This window comes from Ammospiza nelsoni, chromosome 1 (genome assembly GCF_027579445.1).
Source record: "Ammospiza nelsoni isolate bAmmNel1 chromosome 1, bAmmNel1.pri, whole genome shotgun sequence".
Taxonomy (NCBI): domain Eukaryota; kingdom Metazoa; phylum Chordata; class Aves; order Passeriformes; family Passerellidae; genus Ammospiza; species Ammospiza nelsoni.
Window position 1 is genome coordinate 53,500,174 of NC_080633.1, and position 23,384 is coordinate 53,523,557.

A 23,384-nucleotide genomic window follows, 5' to 3' on the forward strand; every position below is an offset into this window, starting at 1 on the left:
CTCACTAAAAAAATTTCCTCTTTGAAGCCTAGGGTGGGGCTCAACATGCAAAATTGCCTCTTACCAGTAACTGTCTGTGAACCCTTGATATGCTGTCATCTTCTGCTCCGAATGTCTTGGGAAATGATAACTTACTGAGGTTACAAGGTGTTTTGTTGGCTTTCTAAGGGTCAATGGGTTGAATTAAATTGCCTATTTCTTATGCCTGCCATATTTGTCTTCCTATTTTGCTTTTTCCTTTGTTGCTTTTTTAATACTATGAAGCTATATGTGAGTCATTTAATAAAGAAATATTATTTATATCACAAAATCAGGAATGCCAACATCGAATTCTCTGTGCCTGTCCATTATTGTGCAGTCTTTAATGAAATGATCACATGCATTCATCCCTTCCTGGTGTGGTGACCTCAAGAAACTGATATGCAGCTGTAATACTTTTCTCTCTCTCCCCCACTTTCTCCTTTTATATTAGTCTGCCACCCCCTTGGTCAACTTTTGCTTCATTGACAGTGAGGTGGAGGTCTTGGTGATAAAAATTTCTGTATTTCATTAAAACACGTAATGAAGAAGATAAAATATCTCTCTGCTACCATAGAAGGGGATTTTACAGACTGAACTTGTATTTAGATAATAAAATACCTGCTAGGAGAGCAGCTTTTTATAAATGGCTCCAGAAATGAGGAATTCTTCAGTCATAACTCCCACCTTTTTATACACTTTAACCACAAATGTGCAAAAATATAGGAATTTTTGCAGTGCCATTAATTACATCAAACCTAGACCTCTTACTACTTGGAACAAGTCAACATCACCAATATAGAAGGTTTTTCTTTTGTTTGATATGTTACTTGCATCTGGTTTTCAGAAAGGCAAGCATGTGGGCATGCTAACAATTACAGTTATAGATATTGCTTGAAGATACAAACTGCGTAAAGTAGATTTGATGCTAAATACTCTGAAAAAGGGTTCTCTGAAAATGGGTTCTCAGGCTCTCTAGACTATGCATGTACAGCCAGGGACACTTAAGTAGGTAGTCTCTGTTGGTAGTGGACAAGATCATCTCTTCATGTTGTGAGAACTGTTGTAAAAACCATTTTCATACTGCTAATGAAGCACTTGGATACTGTAATGAGTGCCCGAGAAAGTCCAGGAGTGAAGTAATAATCTCTCTGCAGAGCTGCGCTTCAGTGAAGCCAGTACATGGAGCAGAGGGGCCATATGTTGAACTCCAAGATGAGAACCAGGCAGTGACACACTGTTTATGAAACACACACTGTCCACCCCATGGGTGGTGCTGGATGAAGCTGGGGTCTTGCAGAGAAGAATGGTGTGTTACTTCGGTGTCTTGAAGCAGTAGTTACACATGTGATGCTGCACAGGCAACCATTACTTTGTCATGCCTTTCTCTTGTGGGCTTCCTGTTACTTTCAAACTATCCTTTTTCTTATTGTCTTATTCATGTTCCAACAGTTCTGTGTGTGCATAGATGTGTAATGCTTCATAAACAGTGCATGATAATTTTGTTTTATACTTGTGTGACAAAAATGCATACCCACTCTCAAGTCCTTGCAGGTAAAACCTTACCATTTGATATGATGGAGGATAAATTAATGATCTACTGCTACAGAGCAGGTAGTTGCAGTGGTATAAGGGACTTCTGTGCTCCTCAGCTGAATAGCTGCAGGACAGAGTCCTAAGTGATTAAGCAGTGGTGGTTGATTTTTCTCTATCCCTCTGTTCAGTGATATTGTTGACACTGTGTTCTGTTGCCTAATGATTTAGAAGCCTGCTTGCATGCCATTAAAATTTTAATTACTGACTTCTCAGTAATGAGACAACTTGATGGACCGTGGGTATTTAATTGGTTTAAGGTGCAATTTGTTCCCAGCTTCCTTTGGGCCCACTCCACCCTTTTTTCCTGGTTCCACTGAAGTGAAGCGAGGTCTTGTTGAGAAGTTGAGAAGAAAGCCCTTTTGTCAGTGGACCTAGCTTCTGATATACAAGTCTGGTATTTCTTCAGCCATGCTCCTGGTCTATGAAGATGTCAATGATCACTCTTGGGCCACACTTTTATTTGCTGTTCTTCATCAAGGGTGTTCATGCATAGTTTTCAAGTTTGTGATGAAATTTATGGTCAGTCTGGCAAAACAGACTCTTGGTCTCCATCTTCATGCCTGCATATAATTTCATGAGTGGTTGATTAAGCTTCTGGGTAAATAAAAGTATTCCTGTGCATTCTATTCCTCAGTGGTTGAGAGGGATTGTGGAAGACAAATGCTTAGTCCTCAAGAGAATACTTAGTAACTTGCAAGCACTGTGGATGTTTGAATCATCCTGTGCTGCTGAAGCCCACAGACCCCCATGTGATTCTGTTGCACCCTGGTGCTGATTTTTTGTAAGATTTGTCCTGGAAACTTGCTCCAGATCACATCCCTAATCAGCAGCTCTGCTCAAAATGCAAAGCTGCTTGCAGTAGTAATGGACCTTCCTGGGAATTGCCTCCAGGGCATGGCTTTCTGTCTTGATCCTCTAGTGTCCAGTTAGGATGCTGGCTCTGATCAGAGTTTTGTTTTCTGGTGGGATGCTTAATACACCTTGTTCCTTTATACTTTCTGTATGCTGTAGAGAAATTACTCTGCAACCCTGATGTGAGAGGGTTGGTAATACAGCATCTCTTCCACCTAGCTGCTCCCTTTTTCTTGGTAGAAATATGGTATAGAATATGGACAAAAATGGCTTAATCCAATCAATGAGTTTCAAAGATATGTAGAAAAGATACTAAACTGCTTTCTGCCTTCACTTGATATTATTCAGTCTTGTTTCCTTCAGAAATGAGGCAAAAGAGTGTTGTATTATGGGAGGAGAGCCATCCGTCTGAGTACAGTTATGTACTACATTTTGTGGCATCACAGCATGCATCCTGGTATCCTGGGCTTTGTCCTGTTAACATAAAACATCAATAGGGTACCAAAAAATTGCTAGGAATCTAAACTTGAGCTTTTTCTTTCCTGTCTTCTTTCCATTCATCCTGAAGTTTATACTTGTAACCAGAGATGTGTATGCTATAGCTCAAGCCATGATGTGTTGCCCTGGCTAAAGTTTTATGACATATTATGAGTTAACAAGTTCTGAGTCTTGTGTAGACTTAAGTATGGACTAAATTGGTGAGTTAAAGCTCAAGGGAAAGTTAAAATTCAAAGTGTTGTCCAGCTTTGTACCTGCATTTTTTTTGCACTGCCTTTTCTGTAGGACACCTGCTTAGCTGAGTATCTTCACTGGCCTTTTGTAAGGTCCTGCCTGTAAGTTCTGGTGCAGACTTATTTGAATGCAAGTGATGAAGATGGCATTGGAATGTCTTCAACAAGGGGGAGTGTGTGTGACTGCTGATGAAAACCCAGATTTTTGTGGGAAATAGCAAAGGTTAGGAGATCATAAACATCTACTTTTTACTTAACTTCTTTGATGAGAGAATTTGAAGCTCTGTTGGGATATGCAGACCATAAGAGTGATAGATGGAATGTGAGGGAAAGATGAGGGAATACAAGTGAAATAATACACAGATATTAATCTATTATTGATATCTTTTTATGTAATTCCTTTATGCGCTTGTGTATTCTTTTTTTATCAGCTGAATCGTTATATACAGTAATTTTTATGTAAAACAAAGGGCAGGGATCTTATACAGGCCATAATTTGATCCAACGCACAGAAATTGCTCTGGATGGAGATGTTGAAAGTTTTTAAAGGTTTAAAATGTTTTAAAGGAGAAGAAAGAAATAGAAAACTTCACATGTTAAGAAATGTGGACAGATAAATGGTGAAAATGCCAAGAAGTGAATTTGGATTCCTGCTGCTTTCTTGATTGGCAGGTAGTTGTAAAAACATACAGGGATAGTGTGCTTTGAAAAGTCAGTGAGCAAATGCAGGCCACGGCACAGAGCTCAGTTCAGCTGTTTCTGAAATTACAGACACCCCTGATTTGTGCCAGTTAGATTGCTGGTTCAAGGCTTTGGTTAATATCAAAAGTAGTGCATATACTTTGATGTTAACACTCTTTAATGTCCAAGTTTACATCTTTGTTTCCGTGATTTTTGAAGATAAGACCCGAAAGAGAGGGAAGTATGTAGTTCAGTGCAGCTGACAGTGGTAACCTTACTGCTCTGGAAAAGATTTTTTTCTAGTCTTTAGAAAGGAGTTGCAACAAGCAAGCCCAATATGTATTCTGTTGTGAGAAGGCTGTGGACTGTCAGTCTTTTTGCCATGAAAATACTGTGATTTCTAATGGGAATTTCTTCTTTAAAGCTAGTTGGTTTTGATGTTACAACTCTGGTGCATCTGAAATGGCTAATTGAATTTTATAGGATAAATGTGTTAAATCTCATATCCTCTGCAAGGAGGATGTGTTAATACAACAAATGGTTGTGTGCACAGTTGACAACATAGTCATGAATAACTGTAGAAATACCTGGAGGTATCTAGACTACAAGTTGTCCTCAAGTTTTCATGCTTACAAGTCTTATGGTAAAACTGGTATGAACTATGAGATTAGCATAAAAGTATTATTCTTAATTTGATGAATTTGACAGTATGATGTGGGAGGTATCTGTATTGTGGTTCCAAAAGGCCATGGTTTATAGAGGAAAAAAATGAATTCTTATTGGTGCCAGCGAGATGGAACTTCTGTCCTGCACTAGGGAAGAAAGAACATGGCTACTACTTGGAGAAAAATCTTTCTTTGACTATTTAGGTGACTATTTTATGCTGGTAAATCAGGTCCACTTGTTCAATAATTCAGGATGTTTATTAAAAGCCATGACTCAGCACTTAAGGTAGTTGTTATGAAGAGGGTGAAGCAGAGTGTTTTGGATGAGATTTCTCTGCTGCTGAAGAATAGCAGGGGTCTGGATGGGGTGGGCTGCCTGAATTCAGGGCAATAGCACCTGAAAGATTGATTTATTAGTTTTCTTCTGGTTTTCTGTTTTGGGTTTTTTTCCATTTGCCTTCAGAGGGACACGATAAATAGTTATTAGTCAACAGTTATATATTTGTGGACAAGTTGTGCAAGTTGTGGATGAGCATTTGACGTACTAGAAATGGGAGGCACACTCTGTTTTTTCAGAATTGGAACATTTAATATGCAGGGTGATTTGTAGGGCAGCTTTGGGCTGACTCTTCAACACATTTTGCCTTCAAATCTAAGTAGATGTTTCTGTATATAAATCAAATGGATCTTGAATCCTTCAATCACACTGTGCTTACTTGCTGTATAAAAATATTTTTTCTCTTATGAAATCAGTTATCAGTATTTTATGCATTTGGTGAGTGAAGAAGACCAAGTTGTGCTGGCTACAGTTTTGCATTCCTCTGCAGCACACAGAAGTTACAGAATTGATTATACTGCTGGGTATTGCACCGGGATTTTTTTTTTTCTTTTGCTTTGTATATAGCCAAATGAACTTTGCAGGTGATTCCCTTTCCCTTCCCCAGCCTTCCTTCCATAGAAATCATGCTTATTTTATGTTTTTGGGAGATGAAACTTAGTTTATTTTTCTCTGAAATGGAAGATGCCTGAGAATGTAGGTAGCCAAGAATACAAATGAAAAAAATAATAAGGAAACATTGAAATCTCTTTCTACCAGATTGTGGATAGATGAAGCCAGCAAAACCTGTATAACAATTTAAGAATGCCCTTTTTGAGCTCGTATGGCTACTGTAGTAGGAGGAGAGTGCTGTTTTAAATTGTTCTGCCATTTTTTTCATGAACATAGGATTGTTTTTCTAAGTTGGCTGTTGTTATGATCTCAGGTGCCCATTTGCATTTTGATAAATGGAAATATACAATATTGCTTAAGGCAGTTATAAGCACCTAAGTACATATATGCAGTTAATCAGTAAAAGCTTGAGGCAAATATTCCACTGTCTTTTAAAATCTGTTATCCAGCATTAAGGTTAAAAAGACAAATGCATAAGTAATAAAAAAGCAAAGTCTCAAAACCAGTTTTGCTCATCCCTGAAACTCAACAGAAAACATTAATCATCAACTTGTTTTCATCCATATAGTGATCTGGTTGGCATTCAGTTCCTTCCCTTGTGGGGTTGTGTTGAGAAGCTGGAAAAGGCTGGTGTGTCTCAGCTTTCTTCTCTTTTCTCAAATGTAGCAGACAAGGCTGGCAGACCCTGCCAGAGGGTGGAAAGCCTGGCCAGAAGTGTGCAGTGGAAGTGACGAAGGCAGGAGAGAGGCACTGACAAGTAAGCCAGTGACTGGTTGTCTTAATTCTAAAGTTGTCTTAATTCTCCAACTCCACGCATCCAAAGATCCAAAGCTTTTGAGAAGATTCCATCCCCTAGGTGAGGGAAATCATGGTATGAAGAACTTGCTCTGTCCTTTCCTTCCAGGCTCTCCGGTTTCCATCCCTCCTTGCCTACTGGCATGCACCCATTCTGGGACCCAGGCTGCTTGCTGTGGCTGTTAGCAGTATTTTTGATGACTGGAATGTGAAAGCAGCAGTGATGAAAGTATGGCAGCATGCACCACTGCCAGAGCTTGTACATCCTCTTTACTGGAGAAAACTGAGCAGAAAATGAGCAGAGGGGAATAAAAACAGATTGGTCTTTGGGATGATTATCTTCTTAAGGCTTAAGGAGAGTTGTTTTCTTTTGTAAACAGTGTCTCCAGGCAGAGAAGAAAGCTCCTGAGCTTTAGCTTTAGAGGTAAACAAGCCAGGTTTGGGCCATTCAGAATATATTCCTGGTAGAGAAGCAGCGTTGATAAAATGAATATTTTGCAATATCTGTGGATTAGTAGCTCTGCTGTTCTAAACTAGTGCACTAATGTCAAAGCATCAGATTGGTTGGGGTACAGGGCTCGAGAGTTTTTCTTTGTTTGAAAACATTCTTTGCTGCAAATCTTATGATGCTTTGCAGTATTCTTCTGAATTATTCAGACTGCTGATGAGGACTGTGAAAAGTCTCATTTCTACATTTAGGTGTCCAGACTGCCTGTGTGGACACTTTTTTGCAATCGTGTATCATCTGCAATTGGTCGGATTTTATGGAATGTAAGATGGAGCTGAATTTGTGGGTGTGATTTGTGTATCCTGTGACTACACTTTTTTATGTAGAAGTACATACACATCTGCACCAAGAAATGTATATGGCATTAAAATTTTACCCTTAGAAAACTTTGTTGAAATCATTGTCCAGAGATTGCAGCCACTGTGAATCAGGGCAGAGTAACTCATAACACATTTTTAAACAACTGGTATTTTTCAGAGACCAGAAGTAAAGGGATATAATGGAAACAAAAGTCTTACTGCAACTGTGCAAAAAGATGCAGCAATAAGTAAGTTTCGCAACTAAATAGGTGATATCTGCCATCTAAACTGAAGGGTTGCCTGGATTGTTGCAAACCACTTGGTGATTTGCTAATAATTCCATTTAGGAGTTTGAACCCATCCAAGGAAAAAGGCAAGAAATAAAATTCTGTTTGTATGCAACACTATGAGTAATTGTATTTTTTTATTCTCTCAAGGCTAAGGTGTCTGTGCAGTAGACGGTGCAAAAGGATGGTGCACCAAAGGGTTTATAACTCCTCTTTCACTCTTTTGTGGCTTTTAAGCATGGCTAATCACATTTATATCAGGCTTCAAACAGCTTTAAGGCCTGGTCTTGCTGCTGGCTTGCTAGAAAGTGACAGCACAGAATATGTCCCCCAGTGTCTGAGTGAAATGAGGCAGTTACCCACAGATAGGCATAAATGTGCTATTACATGGTTGAGAAATATATCCCCCCACCAAAACCCTCCTGGGAATTTATTGTAGTGCCTTTGATGTAACTAATTAGCCTGCTCAAAGTAAGCAATGACTAACAGTCTAATAACTGGCTAATGGAAGGAACTTCATAATGTTTTTAAATCAGGATCCTTTTGAGAGTTTTACAATAGGCTGAGGAGCTTTTTCTTTCTGAGAAATAGTTGCCAAAGGTCAGATCCTGATGACTGTTGTTGTCTTTTAGTTATGTTTGACTCTCTTGGCTCTTTGAACAGTCCAGATGTTGGAGAAGGGCAACGATCCTGGAGATATTCTGAAAGTGCAAAGCTTGAGTTTTAGCCCTGATCAGCAGACCTTGAGCAAATGTTCTGTTTTGCTGAGGTTGTCGCACAGTAATTTTCAATCTTTGCAAAATTTTGTAAGGTAGAACAGTTTTTTGGAAGGGGAAATGAAAAAGTAAGTTTGTTCTTCAAAGAAATATTTTTTTCTCATTTGAGTTTCCCAGTCCTCAAGTAGCAAAATCAAAACATAAAATTTATTATACCAAGAAAGGAAAGTGCTTTTGACTGCCTTCTAGTTCTGCAAATTTAAAAGGAGAAATTACAGGCTACATGTTAATTTTGCCAATTAATTCTACCTCCAAATGTCTTCTACTTCTGCATTACGCCTTTCTGTTTTTCCTTGTTCACTGGAGCTACCAAGCCCTGGTACTACTAAGAGCTCCTTTCTCATCAAGATAATGATACAGCATTTCCACATGCCAACCAACATCTTCAGTGCATTTTCCAGACAGACTATTCGTGCCCAGTTGCTTGGAGCATTTCTGATGCTGGACTTGAATCCCTCTTGCTCTACTTGCACAAGTAGTTTCTCTGAATCCCCAGAATTTCAGTGTAAGTAAAGCAAGCAAAATTTGGGCCTTGCAGGCCCCATGAAGGTAAATTTAAAATCTTGCCACCTGCTTGGTACCTAGGTGTAGGGTTTAGTGTTTCTCCTGCCGCAGTCAATGTCGTCACTCGCACCTAAACCAGAGCGCTGGGGGCTGCACTCGCCAGCGGTGTTAAGTATCACCACAGTAATCCACTGTCTGCCATGGGAGAAACATGTAGCCCTGAACTTGGGAAGGGAGAAGATGGTTTTTTCAGCTGTTTTGATTTAAATTGTTTGTTTTTGTTATTTTAAAGCCCGTGTGGAAACGGGCTGGGAGAGGGCTTGTTCAGAAGTGAGGCTCTCACTTCTTCAGAGGCTGACCTTGCAAGTTGCTGAGAATTAGTCCCTCCATTAGCTTCCCAGAGACTCTGAGCCCTGCAGGTCTGGGCTGTGGCTGGGCAGCAGGGTTCAAGCTCCACGTCTGGGCTAATGGGTGGTTCAGCTGGGCAGCTGGAGGGGAACTTGGCCAACAGGATACTGCAGGAATCTGGCTGGAATCTGGCTCCCAGCAAGCAACTTCAGTAGCTTGTTCTGAAGAAGAGACTGGGATGGCTCAAGTGTCAGGTCAGTAACTTCAGGCACATGCCCAAATATTACTCCTTTTTTTTTTCCACATGTCCTGCATGATCAGCAAGATCATGTGGATAATGTGTAAGGCAGCCCAGCTGTGCCTCCTGCCCTCTTTGTCCGTCCTCTAAGGCTGAGTCCTGGGACTGACAAGGAAGTTTCCACGGCACTCTGCCTTTGTGTGTAGGTATCTGTGTCTACATCTGCTTCTTGTGTTTCCTCAGTAGGATTTTTTCAGCTTATATGAGATTTTTAGCATTTCCCTATCGATCTCATGGAGGGATTTGTAGATGCAGACTCTCAGTAAAATAAATACAGTAGGTCTTTGCTTGTATGAAATTTTAAAGGTGGCTTTATTTTACATAATTTCCTATATGTTTGTTTAGCTTCAGCTGGTTGTTTTTAGTTGGGAGTGGCTGGGGAGGTAACAAGCACTGTAAATTCATCTGAATTGAGATAAATTGAGATAAATACATTGCTGCTTAGAAGGCTCTCTCTGATTTAGGGGTCTAGAAAAGTTTACCTGAGTTTTTTAAGCTGCTTCGTGCCATTCTCAGGTTCCCCATCAGTCTTGGGGAAGAGTTACTCACACATTTGGAAAAGGCTGTGAGTGATGTTCTCCTGATAACAGTGCATTGCTTGTTTCGTGTTGGAGTGGTGTGAACTCCATACAGGCCCAGTTTTGTCTCTCCCAGGTCAGTGGGAGCTCTGCCATTGACTCAGGAATGCATGATCAGGCTCTGTTTCTAAAGTCATAGGCGCTGTATTGATGCACTGTGTTCTGTCCTCTGTACTGTCAAAAAAAGAACTGAACCAAGCTGTGCAGCAGATGCAGCAAAAATGAATGTGTCATTTGAGGAAAACAAGGGAGTGTGAGTGGAGTATTAGGTAGGTATTGTAGGGACTGGGTCCTCTCTCTCCTTCATTGATAAATCCTTTTTCTTCCAGTGAAAGCTAAAGTTGACAAAAAAGAATATAACGTTTTTCAAAACAAACAAAATTACAAAAGAGGTGTGTATTCATATTCCACAGATCACAAATAAGTTCTTGGAAATTACTATACACAGGAAAAAGAAAAAATAACTAAGCTAAAAGTACATTTCCTACATTTCAAGTAGGAATAGAAAACTATAAATTTTCAGTGGTAAGCTCAGATAATGTACGTTATTTATAAGCACAGAAGGTTTGTAGAAGATAGTCTTAAGCATTGCAAATAAAGTGAGTACAGTATTATCTAGCAGATTTTGTAGCCTCTTGTGTAAATGGAGTCTATTTTTAAAACCAATTATGAGCATCATCCTTCATATCTGTGTTAGTGTTTCCAGAGTGCTTCTTGTGCAGTTGCTCCACATGTAGGACAATAACAAACTTGGGACCAAGGGTGTCCAATTTAAGCTACTGTACTCACCCAAAACAAAATTTTGCTTACAACACATGCTGTTTTTAAAGGCAGGCACAATCCTACAGATCTGTTTCCTCCGATGTTGATCTTAAGGTGGTCAGAGAGAAGTGAAAAGTGTGTGTATGCAAGAAGGTGCAGGTACAGGTGTCCTAATGAGCCTGGCAATTGCTCTATTGTTTCTTTTCAAGGAAGAAAACATCAGGTGTCAAAAACTTAGCCTTTCTTAAATGAGAAGGAAATGGCTTTCTTACTTAGGTATCTGTTCTGTTAAGAATCTAAGTAGTCAATCTTTTTTGCATTCCACCTTCCCCCTTCCTTCTGGCTCACAGCATCTAAAATGCTGCTTTTCTGGGAAAGACTGATATTCTGATTTCAGTTTTGTAATTTAATGATGGAGAGTTTCCTTAGTAAACCAAATTTAGAGTACTAGAATGCTTATCTTATATCCAGACCTTGAACATAAAAGGCATTTTATACCAGCAATTGTTCATTTAATGAGCAATTGCAGAGTGCAGGACGGTTAAGGGATTGAGCTATATGCACCATTATTGCAAGAAGTATTCTGAAATACCAGAAATAGGACGTAAGCTCTGATCAGGGGGACTGTGAGCACAATTACCTTCTTTTCAAATCCTTCTGTGACACTGCGGGAGGAAAAAGGACTTTGAAACTTGAAAGGAAAGAGCTTGCTTTCAACCTCAAAAGCTAGGAGGAAAGGGCTCTGAAATTTGCTCAGTATTCCCAATTCACCATTAGCCTGTTTCTTCCTTTAGCCTCAAGGCATTCTCCGCTTTTTGAAAAGATGTTAAGAAATTCAGTCACAATAGAGAGCCTAGTTTTGAACATGTTTCACTCGGTCCATTGAGGTCTGGTCTTCAGCCTTTGTGTGGGGTGAATTGAGCTGAGCAGCAATCTGGTTGGGGAGAGGTGAATGAGCAGTCTCTGTGCAGTCACAAATTCTGGCAAAGAAAAGATTACCCTTTCCTTTATTTTACAATATGCATTCCTGTACAATCCTGCTAGTGGCAATATGCAGAGCCGAGCTTGTGCTTAGGTCAATATGGAGCACTTGGTTTATAGCAACTCTTGTTAAGTTTGTCTTGTAATTGAAGCTGCTGTTGACCTTGCTTGGAGACCATTTGTAAAACCGTTTATTTAGCATAAACTGAAATAATAAACCGTCCTTCTCTTAGGCTGATTGTGATAGGGTGACATTAGTTTGATTTAATGATTAGCCGCCTGACCCCTCAGCTAGAGAGAGCTGCTTGAATAGGGAGAGTTCACTAGGAAGCACACAGGAAGAATACTAATGAGCTTGTTAAATTTAGCATGGCACCAACCACTTTTAATTCCTCTAATGGGAGAAGCACTGCCTTTGAGAGAGAGGGAGGGAGATGGGGGCGGGGGGGTGGTGGGGGGGAGAAGGGAGAGGGAGAAAAAGAGGGAGGAATGCCCATGTCCTGGTAGCCAGAGAATTTTGGTCAAGAGAAGAGAAGAGCTTAGAGGGAACATCAGGCAGGGTCTCTTGGACTGAGTTGTAAGTACCTTGTTTTTTTCTCTTACTCTGCTGAAGTGCTGTCAGATCTCTCATGAGATAGCCGTGCTCTCTGGAAGTTGCAAGCAGAAATATGGTGATGAAACAATATATTAAGAGATTTAACTGGGCTGGTGTTGTCTTGTTTAATCAGGGGTGTTTCTGAAGTGTGTTGGGATTGACTTTTAGTGTGCTCTATCAATAGATTTCAACTTTTTTTTCAGTTGCTGACTTTAGGTGCTTTAAAGTAAAATAGCTTCTACTATGTCTTGGTCTATGGTAAAAAAAGGCAAAAAAGTTCAACAGGTAAAGAAAGTTTAAAGGATTTTTGCCTTAGGTTTTGGCTTGTGCTGATTTTTTTAAAACTTTCTGAGTAAATTAGCTGTGCAATTAAAAGTGTGTTTACTCAGGCATGCTGTCCAGTGTGAGTTTTTTGAGAAAGCTTTTTGATTGAGTGAGAGGTGCTCCATTAAGTGAGGTGCTCAGCACTTCTAATAAAATTGGCTTCTGATCAAAATGGCAGGACTAAATCAGGCATTTCTCAGTGGATGTGAGAATCCTGGATTAAAGTGATCATTCAAGACTAGGCACTTCTAACATGTGTCTCTGGCTATTGGCTTGTTAAGTCAGAGAAAGGGTGTATGTGAAGAAAGAGAAGCTTATGCAGATTGCTCTTGGGCATGATCGCTTTTTTCTTTTCTTATTTAACCCTTCACTCTTACACTGGCAAAAGGTGGGAGGACTTGTACTGGAGTTGGTGGGCTGCCACCAGCTTCATTGTTTACTTTGGCATTTGTCTCTCTGCAGCATTTTAATAAATCCAGATGCATCTTTTGACCCTAAAGCTGGTCACTTCTAAAACGTGAGCAGGGCAGTAACAGAACAGTTCTCACTTATTTGGCTGTAAAACCCCTTTGGCAGATGCTGCTGGAGAAGTGGGCTGTTTGCTTACTTTTTTGCTTTAGAATCCCACTTGTTGCCATGGTGGACAGTGTGTTTCTGTCAGTAATTTGGCCTGGCGCGCCTTGCCCGCACTTACTCTTGAAACTTTATTGAACGCTTCAGTTGAACCAGAACAAGATTAGACAGCTTTCCCCTTTTGGCACGCTGGAGTGGCTCGCCTGCCGTGAGAGCCGGCAGCTTCACTGCAAGAGGAGTTTCCCGCTCGGCGCTGGGGAGCTCCTGCAAACTGCTCGGCTCTTAGGGCTCTTAGCGTCCTGGAGCGTGGGTGCTGTCAAATTTCTCATCTGCCCCCATCACCAGCATCCCAGTGGTGTGAAGTCAATGCTTAGCGAGCTGCTTGGCTGATGAATAAACCTTATTATTATGGCAAAAATGCCGTCGTGTTTAGTTAAATACTTCTGGGGCAATTTTTGTGTGGCAGAAAACATCCAGAAACTTTTGACTTGTAATGGCACATGGCAATAACTTTATAATGGGAGAGAGATTGTTGATACAGAAGGAAAAATAGTTTTGTTTTCTTTTTTTTTTCAAGTAACCAAAAAAGAGAAAACCTTATTTAAACAAACCATGTTTTCCCTTTTGTTTCTAAATTACTGAAAGTAGGTTTTGAATTTAATTCAGCAATTAGAAAAATCAGCCTTTTCCATTACAGTCACTAGTACCTTGATTCATGACGTGTGCATGTTTTGAGAAGAAAAGTATAAAAGTGGAGCCCGCACATAAATGTCAGCTTCTTGTTGTATCCCAGGATGGCAGTTTTAACAAATATTATCTTTATATGGAAGAGTAAAAGAACTGAAATCCTATCTGATCATCTGAATGATTATACAGCCCCACAAATCACTCTAGCTTTCTTCTTTCTGAACTGTTGTAGCACTGGTTAGCTTGCTCTACTTAAGAGTCTGTCACAATTTCAAATGAAGTGTAATACCCTGTTTTTATAGGAGTTTACGTCTCATCAGTGAAAGTTCACTCTAGGTTGAAATTTAACATAAAAGACTCTGGCTAAAGAGAAACCTGATGGAAAATATATCTTTGGGCTGATTTTTTTTTTTGTTTTGTTATACAAGCAGGTTTCTAAAAACCTCATATAAGTTTTAAAGTTTTAGTCCCTGATTTGCAGTTCTCTAACGAAAACCAGCTTCAGTGTAAAAAGTTGAAACCTTAAACTCTGCTAATCCAGAGCAGGGACCAATGCCTGTGCATATTAATAAAAAGTAGGGAAGGGCAAAGGGTTTAAACTCTGTAATGTTGTTGTCTATTTCCATTAACTCTTTCTTCTCAGACCCAACCCTGGAAAAGCTCTGTATGTAGAATTACTGGCTGCAAAAAGAATTCTGTCCCTGGAAGATGCTGATAAGTCAGCAACCCTGGTTGCTGTAATACTTGGAGATAGAAAAATAATTAACTGCTCAATAGGCTGTGCTGCTGAGTTTTTGTGTTGTTGCTACTTGGGGGGAGAGGAGGCAGAGCAAAAAATTGGTTAGCATTTCATTCAAAGCAATGGTGTGGCTAATTTACACATATAATGGCCAGGTATCTGTATGTCCAGAGCTTGTTGTTTCTAATCTAATTCGTATGAAGGCACATAGGTTGAGTCACGCTGGTCAGCCTTGCTGAGTGTAGTCACCCAGTGAGTTGCTGGCTGCTGCTTTTGCTCTGTGAACAAGTACACCAGGGAAAGGTACAAGTGAAAACTTAGCCCTGACCTCAGATCTCTAACAACAGAAGTGCAGTCTTGGCGCTGGTGTCAATCATTCTTCCTTGCATGTGGATTGTAGAGTAAGAACACTTGAGTTTTATTTCCTAAGGGTGTTTTCATTTCCTTTTCTAGTTACCATTTTTGTGCCCAGCATTTAATAATTTGAGATTCCTTGTGGACTTCTAGAACTGCAGAGCAACTTTGAAATGAAGAATCTTTATCAGTATTCCTTCAAGATGTATTGGTGTACGCTTGCACATGCAGTGTGGTAGATGGAATAAGGCTGTACCTGGAGCATTGGTATTGGCCAAAGATTACAGGCAGCAAGCAGTCATGCTTGTTTAGAGAAACATCTGTATTTTAAACCAATAATGCAACTCAAGGAGAGCATTTACATTAGGGACTTATGTACCTAGCAAAGCCCATCTGCCACATAGCATGTGTGAAATGTAGCTAGGAGCTATTGATTTTGAAGAACAGAACCATTTTGTCTGCTTTTTGAAGGGTGTATGTAGTCCCTAGGGGTAAAAAATTCTTGTGGGAGCAGTGGGTTGTTTTAGCACCTAGTCCTGGAGCTGTCTGCAAGGAAGACTGGTAGAGCCACGGTCAGGAGGCTCTTCTCCCCTTACAAGGCCTAGAGGCTTTCTCCAAACTAGGGCTTGGGTTTGATGCTCTTAGTTATGATTATTTTACCTCCAGCTTTTTCTTCCCCCTTGTTCATTAAGGGTTTGTGGCTTTGATTTTGGGGATATGGGAAAAAGAGGTAGGGGGAGTATATGCAGCCATCCTGCACGTGGTGACACTGTCAGAGCAGGTGGCCTTGCTTGTGCCTGCCTGATGCTGCTGGTCCTGTATCTTGAGCAGTTGTATCCATTTTATTGCTGCCCACCTTGGTTCTGATCACTGCCAACCTCCCTGCAAGGTTTCAGCCCCTCACACAGGCAAACCCCAGGGACCTGGAGCTGGGCTGCAGAGCTGTGGTGCGTGGCTGGGCGTGATTTAGGCCTGGCTGATGGGGTTCATCTTCTCCTCTGTGTGACAAATCATTTCTTGATTCCCCATCAGGGAGCTCCCAGTCTCCTTGTCCCAGAGGCAGGGAAACAGCAAGCCTCTGTCTGTTCCTGCACAATTGATAGCCGCGCTGGAGGAGCATCAGTGCATGGGTGACGGTGATCTACTGCTCGGCTGCTGCCGGCTCTGAACGGGCAAGCGTCCCCAGGCCATCCCTCACAGCCACACAGGCACCTCCTGTCACCAACTTACACCGGGAGGAGGAGGAGGGCAGCGGGGGGAGAACTTTTCTTTATTGTATTTGCTATAAATGGACTAAAAGTGTGTGTCTCTCTTTTTTCTTCCCTTCTCTCTTTCTTCTCCCTCGTTTTTTTGCAGAGGATGAAAGTCCTGGGCAGACCTATCACAGAGAGAGAAGGAACGCGATCACAATGCAGCCGCAGGGTGGGCAAGGCCTCGGCAAGATCAGTGAAGAGCCTTCCACGTCGAGTGAGGAAAGGGCCTCATTAATCAAGAAGGAGATCCATGGATCTATATCGCACCTTCCCGAACCTTCCGTACCGTACCGCGGGACGCTCTTTACCATGGACCCCCGAAACGGCTACATGGACCCTCATTACCGTGAGTATTGATTGCTGCCTTATTTGGGGATGCAAAGTTGGAAGGCTGTCAAATTTGATGTGATTTTGTCACTTTACTTGTCCCTGGGGAGAACTGCTTTATCTGAAGGGAGTGGTGTTTGTGGTAAATGCAGTCTCTTTTTTTTCCTGAAGTTAAAAACCAGGGTGCAGTTGCACTGCAGGTAGAAATTACTGCAGGCCTCTGCAAAGTGACTTCCACAGGACATCTCATCTGTTGCTAATCCTCCTCAGCCATCTGGGGTTGTGTTCTGCTCCACCTCCTTAAAACATGAAGAAAAACGGGCCTCATTATAGCTAGCAGAGAAGGAAAATGAAACAGGCCTTAAAAATCCCTCTTTTAAAACAATGTTAAAGTATGTTATTGAGAGGAAGAAGGACTGTGTCCTGTACACTGAGAATTTGGGGAATTGGAAGGCTTAGTTTTGTGCTTTGGGACTCTTTGTTTTGTTTTGGAGGGTTTTTTTTAGACATTCACAAGTGTGTTTGAGAATGCAGGCTTGATGGAGTGTTTTTGCAATTTTCTTTCCCAGCTATAGTTCCCTGAAGTTGTAAGGGGGACAAAAAAAGGCAAATGGTTTCAACTTCTGAATTCTCACTCAGGCATTAATAAAAAAGTAAGAAATTAACTGACACTTGAACACAGATGTGGAGTGGATTTCTCCACAGGCGCAAAGTATGAAGGAGTTAAGCAATTTTTTTTTTTTCATCTGTTTCTAGTTTACCAAAAAAAGAGAAAAAAGATCATTTAGTTGTGTCGTAATGAAGTGCATCTTGAGGTGTCAAGGCTTGTGCCTTTTGATTATAGATTTATCACCCAGTCAGGATACAGATTTGCCATTTAACCTTTCAGTCTCCAATTCCAGATGATAGGCTTAAGACCCACAAAGAGAGAGCAGTCTGCATTGGTTTTCCTTTTTTTTTAACATCATTCAGAAATTTTAGTGTTTTAAGGCAAAAGGTCATTAGCCAGACGACTGATTAGTGAGGACAGCTGATTAGTGCATGTTTTTTTGCTAAAGAAAGTGCCAGGGATAAAAGCTAATTTTATCCCTTCATTAGTTGGGCTAGCAGCAAAGGGGAATGTTCACTCATCAGGGTGCAGATCAAAGTATGTCTTGCACAACCTTAAGTCTCACCAACCTCCTTTAAAAAAAAAAAAAAAAAAGAGCCTGATTGTTAATAAGGATGGAGGTATTATGAGAAAACGAACACTTGTTGTCTGTATAGTTTAGATCAGTATTTAGGAAAAAAGTTTGCAGTTAAGCTTTTGAGCTCTTTTTCAGTCTAGTCAGTTGGGTTTTGTACACCTTCCTCTCCTGCTCTCGTACAGACCTGCTCAAACCCTCTTGGGGAGTTACTCATCTCTCTGTTGAGGAGCACACAGTTGCTGCAGCACACCAGTGGCAGACTCCTGCCAGAGAGGCATGAATGTGCAGTGCAAGCGGCCAACTCGTGAGCAGCAGGGCACACAAGTATTACCCCGGGGGCTGGAGGCACCATTCCTAGCTTCTGGTTAGCAAATGCCCAAATCTGGCTTAAAAGAAACCCAACAAAACAAGCAAGTATTATTGGGGAAGCAAAATAGCTTCTCTTTGTAGGCAGTACAGCTGGGGAAAAATGAAATGTGTGACAAAAACACCCCTCAAAAACAACAAAAGTTATGCTGCATTTAGTGGGGAAGATTGCCATTTTGACCATCTGACCAGCTGCCAGCTCAGCCATTAAATCTTGTTCAAAGTGTTACTGAAATTACTGAAGGTTCTGACAGAAGAAAAAGAACTGGTCAGTCAGGATGTGTCTGAATGGTTTGCAATGAGTTTATTTTGGTTCATTTTCCCAAATTCACCTTTTGACAAGGGTTGTCAAGATTTAATGAAGCTACTGTATCTGTATTGTGACCATTAATGCTAGCTAGTTAGGCTGTGTGGACTGCTAGCAAAACATTGATGTCAGAAGTTGAGAGAGCACCAGAAGTTCCCCACCATACAACAGCAGAGAAACAGGAGATGAGTTAATTTTAAATGAGCAACAAGATCTTAAAACAGAAATCTAAGTCAGAAAGCATCAGATGGACAGACCTGCTTCCCTCTCCTGTAATGAGTAGTACATTTGTATTCATTGATTTATAAGGTCCCTCAAGCTATTAATGTCATAAAAAGAGCCATCATGCTTTTATTTACTTTAATAGCTATGATACCGAGAGACAACTAAAAAGACAAATGTCTAGTTAGATTTATAGGAAAGCCGACAATCTTACTGAAATTTTCATAGTGGCTGTATCATTTATATATGTAAGATATGCTTTCATCAGAGTGGTGACTGCATCAAGACTGACACTTTTAGTGGTCCATATGAAGAAGGCTGAATAATGTACACTGTAGCAACAGGTAAAGAACCAGAGAGGCTATTGTTTTCCTCTCTTAATTTCTTGCTAGTTTTGCTGGGCATGTGTATAGAAAATGTTTTAATTCAACATAGTTAGATGTGTAAACACTTACAGCAATTTCTTAGTTTCCCTGTGGTTGGAAAATATAGACCTCTCAAGATGCCTAATTCGTGCTTCTATTTATACCCACTTTGTATTTAAAAGTGTGGGCAGGCTTCCTGTAACACAGGAAAAGGGAAAATAATTTTTTGAAGAAAGACATCTGTATGTTTTTATGACAAAAAAAGAAAAGGGTGTTTAAGTCAGTTTTGTGTAGAATGCATGTTCCTTCCATGAGCTGCAGTTATTAGAAACAACTTGAGTGCTTTGCATTTTTACATGTAAACACGTGTGTGTCTGTTTGTGCATTGCAGGATTTTTTTGTTTTAATTTTTTTCTAATTAAAATGACTGATGTTGTAAATGTTGGTAGTAATAGTTCCCATAAATGTGGAAGAAATCCCTCATTGAGGGGGAGTTTGCTCTCCTGCAGAGTGTGGGTGGGGATAATGGTTGTGTTTCAAGTGAACCAGCTTTTCAAACAGCTGGGATGAAACATGCTATGGAGCTGGCAGCCCTTCTGCACCGCCAGAGAGCCCCTCAACCATTTAGCAACTGAGACTGTGAATGTAGTCCCATGCTCAGCTCACAGCCTTCTATTCTCCAACAGATAAAAGGGACAACACAGGCCTAACCCAGAAATTTTTCTTTTCTGTCTTTTTTGTTATGGATTTCTTAACCACTATTTAAACACAGCTCACAAAGGAAGAGGGAGATGCTGTTTTTGTTTGTTTAACTTCTAAAAACTTTTTTTTTCCTTTAAAAAGGCTTCAGGACAGATGACAGAAGAGCTGGAGTTAGCTCCTTTGTTGAGGAGAGCAGAGTTACTGACCTTAATCACAGTGTTTCTTAAAAGGATTTAAAACCCTGAGTTTCTCAAACACTAATTCCAGTGGTAGTTGGAGCCCCTTGTTAATGTAAATTCCATCTCTAGAGTTGGGGCTGAGGCAGGGAAGATGGGGATAGCAACTTGCCTTTGTTATTTTCTTCCACAATTTTAATTTTCATGTAGATTTATGGCAGTGCTAAGACTGCCTGTCACAGAAGTCATTCCTCATGGAAAAAATGAATCATTCTTGATGTAAACACTTTGATTTAAAACATACTGCTGATATTCTTCCCTGGGTTACACAGTTCGTCTGAAAGAATTGTTAGTACCTAATTAGCAAAACCTGAAGAATTATCTTAAGCAAAAAGCAGTGACAGATCATTTGGCTCTGATCCAAATATTTATATGTACCGGAATGTACGGCCCTTGCAGGATTCTCTTTGTGGTAAATCACTTCATCTCAGTGAGGTTACACTAGCTGAAAGCAGGAACTTACTTTTTTCTTTTTTTTTTTTTCCTTTTCCTTTCCTTTTTTTCGCCTCTTCTTACCAAGGATTTATTTTGCTGGTGTTGAAGCTTCTGTATCTGTCTGGGGAAGTGGGAACTGCTTATTGCACATTTCACAGGATTAGCCCTCCAAAGGTATTGATTGCCCTCAGTTCCCACTGACTGTTCTTGGGCTTAGCTTTGTAAGGCCTGGGCCTTGCATAACTGCCCCAGTTAGATTACCCAGTGTTAGTGTCACCTCAAAATCAATTTGCAACATGAACTAAAGACCCCAGCAAGGAAAATACAATGCTGGTTCACTAGGTGCACTTGTTCACTTACTAGCTTTAATTTCTGTTGACAAGAATTCCCCTTCCTTCATATCCCCATTGGAAAGGAAAAGGGTGTGCGGAAAAAAAGGGGAATTCTGTTTCTAAAATGCAAACTGGAAACTGGAAACGCTGTTTTAAACTGCAGTAACTGGAAAGCAATGCCTTTTCATGGCAGTGACTCTTGAACCACAGTGGCCAGCTATGTGTGGCACATTTGACACTGAGAGCAATCCAGGTCATCACCAGGAGATGGACTTATGGAAAGGGCCTGTAGAGGGGTAGGTGGTGGCCTCCTTTGTCATCTACCTGGCATAATTTGGGACTCAAGAGAGACAACTGAGGCACTTCTGGATAGCCCCAAAGCAGACCCTTTTCTTATTTCCCCTCTTAGTTTCCCAGTGTCTTTTGGTGACAGGAGACCAGGACAGCTTTTTGTAGAGAGTTTCTACCTGGCCTGGTTGAACAGTGGTAGGAAAATGTCGCTGGAGAATCTTTCTAGAGATTTAGGGCCAGAGTCTTTAAATACATATAGTTGCTCTTCAGTTTCAAACTGAGTTTAGCCTCTGAGAATCTGGGTCCTACTTCAACTCTGCAGCATTTTGCAGGGGAGAGGCTTGAGCACTCTAGTGACAAAACTCTCTACTGACAGTGATTTATGGGGTGGTTTCCAAATGTTGTCAAGTAGGAGTAGTTGAAAAAAGTAAAATCTAAAGCTTTTAATAGAACTCACAAGGAAAAAAGCCTCAGTTATAAAAGTGAATGTCAGACTGCTCATGTCAGCTGAGCAGCTGAAGTGTGGGTCTTAAAAAAAATTAGTGTGTTTGCAAAAACATTTTTGGGATTAAAAGTCTAAAATATAATAGTATCTTTCAATAGCTTCCAACAAAAAACATGACTGTTCTCAAATACAAACTTACGGTCAGAGGCAGCTTCAGTGTGAAATTTAGGAAGGTGCTGCAGACCTTGTAAGCTTAGCAGCTTCTAAGTTGAAACAGCTTCTCCAAGATGCCTTCCAACCCTCCCATATTTTTTTTGAAACTGCTCATAACAAGTACTCCTGCCCATTTCTCCCGAGGCCTGTGAAATCAGCAGTGTCACCTGTGCGATGGTCTCATATGGAAGTAACAACTGCACCTATAGGTTTGCAGTATGTAGATATGTTCTTCCTTCTTATGCATTTTTTTCTCTCCTCAGCATGAGACAGACTCCAGAACTGCCAGTATCTGGAAAGCTTTGAAGTGTAATGTGATTGAGCAATTGAAAGGTGAACTTGTGGGTTTGGGTGATTTTTTTTGTTAGTTTGGTTTTGGTTTTGCTATTTGTTTTCGGTTTTATTTTTTTTTTTGTTTTGTTTTGTTTTCTTTTCTTTTTTGTTTGGTTTGAATTTTTTTTTGTTTGGCTTGGCTTGATTTGGTAGAATAGAATGTTGGAGATTTCTTATTTCTAAATAAGAAATAAGAAATTATAGAAATTATTTGTAGCTCTGTAATTCTGTTGGACTTCAAAATTCTAAAAATGTTTTGAGAAGCACATTAAAAATGTTATTTTAATGTCTTCTTGTTTCTTGTTTTGGTGTTCAAGTGCATCTAAGAAAGCTGTGGGATGAGGTTTTTATATGTGGTGGTTTTTTTGTTGTTGTTTGTTTTTTTAAAGAATGGGGAAGATGAAGACAGGACAAATACAAAAACACTAATGGATTTGATTTATTTTTTCCAGCTAAAGCTTTTTTATCTGCTTTACAGTATGCATTTGTTGTATACTGCCTTCATAGAAAGAGACAGAATTCATTGCTCAGAGCCACAGAATCATGGTTAAGAACTGTAAAGAAAAAGCCAAGAAATAATGTAATCCATCTCTTGAGCATCAAGGCAGATCCACTGTCCCTAAATCAGGAGAGAGTGAAAAGCTTCTTCAAAGTTGTTGTATCCCTTGATACATGGACATTTGTCACAATGCTTTTAAAACGGAAGGTCTGTAGTGGGTTTGAGCTGATCTTGTGTGCCTACAATGTAACTGGCATCAGCAGCTGGAAGGTTGGGAGAAAAGTGAGATGGTTCTCTTGCATTGGGGTTCTCTCTGGGCAATGTTACTAGAGTGAATTTAATTGCCTAAATTGAGATTGGCATTGAGTGCCATTTTCATGCCTGTGAGGATCCTAAGTGTGTGACTGCCAGCCTGGTCGGCCCCTGTATCGTGAGTCATATCTGTTAACAGATCTCATTCATACTCTGTATGAATGACCTGACATATCAGGGACTTAAGATGGCCCTGTTTGTCTGTATTTAGCCCAAAATTCTCAACTGTTGTGTCTAAATGTAGAAAACAAACATTTAAATTGAGATTTTTTTGCTCCATCTCTGCTGTCGTTGTCCAGCTTTTGTTAAGAAAACTGTAGCAATAAATCAGTTGCAGAGTAGCTAATGTGTACAGGATGCTCCTCTGTCGTGATTCTCTTGTGTTAATTCTCTTTCATTCTGGGTGCTTGAGATCTTGGTGTGCCCTATTTGTCATTGCTCTTGTCCCCTGGCCCTTGTGTGGGCACAGAAGGAGGGCATTGTGTCACAGAGGATGCCTCAGGTGGGCAGTGGAGTAGTGGGAGCGTGTGGACACCATGGGCCTGCCCTCTGCATGGCATTGACCGTGGACTTGTCAAGGGGGGATTTGAAAGGCAACATGGTCCCTGTTGTCAAAGTGCAGCTTCAGGCTTGTCCCATGGAAATCTCTCAGTACTGGC

The 23,384-nt window shown here is 40.5% G+C and overlaps 1 protein-coding gene across 1 annotated transcript in view; it reads left to right on the forward strand.

Moving 5' to 3' along the window:
• Positions 1–23,384, forward strand: part of GLI3 (GLI family zinc finger 3) — a 191,226-nt gene that overhangs the window by 35,712 nt on the left and 132,130 nt on the right. The window contains exon 2 of the mRNA XM_059484961.1: positions 16,257–16,499. Within this exon, the coding sequence (XP_059340944.1) occupies positions 16,257–16,499 (243 nt within the window). The remainder of the gene's footprint in view (positions 1–16,256; positions 16,500–23,384) is intronic.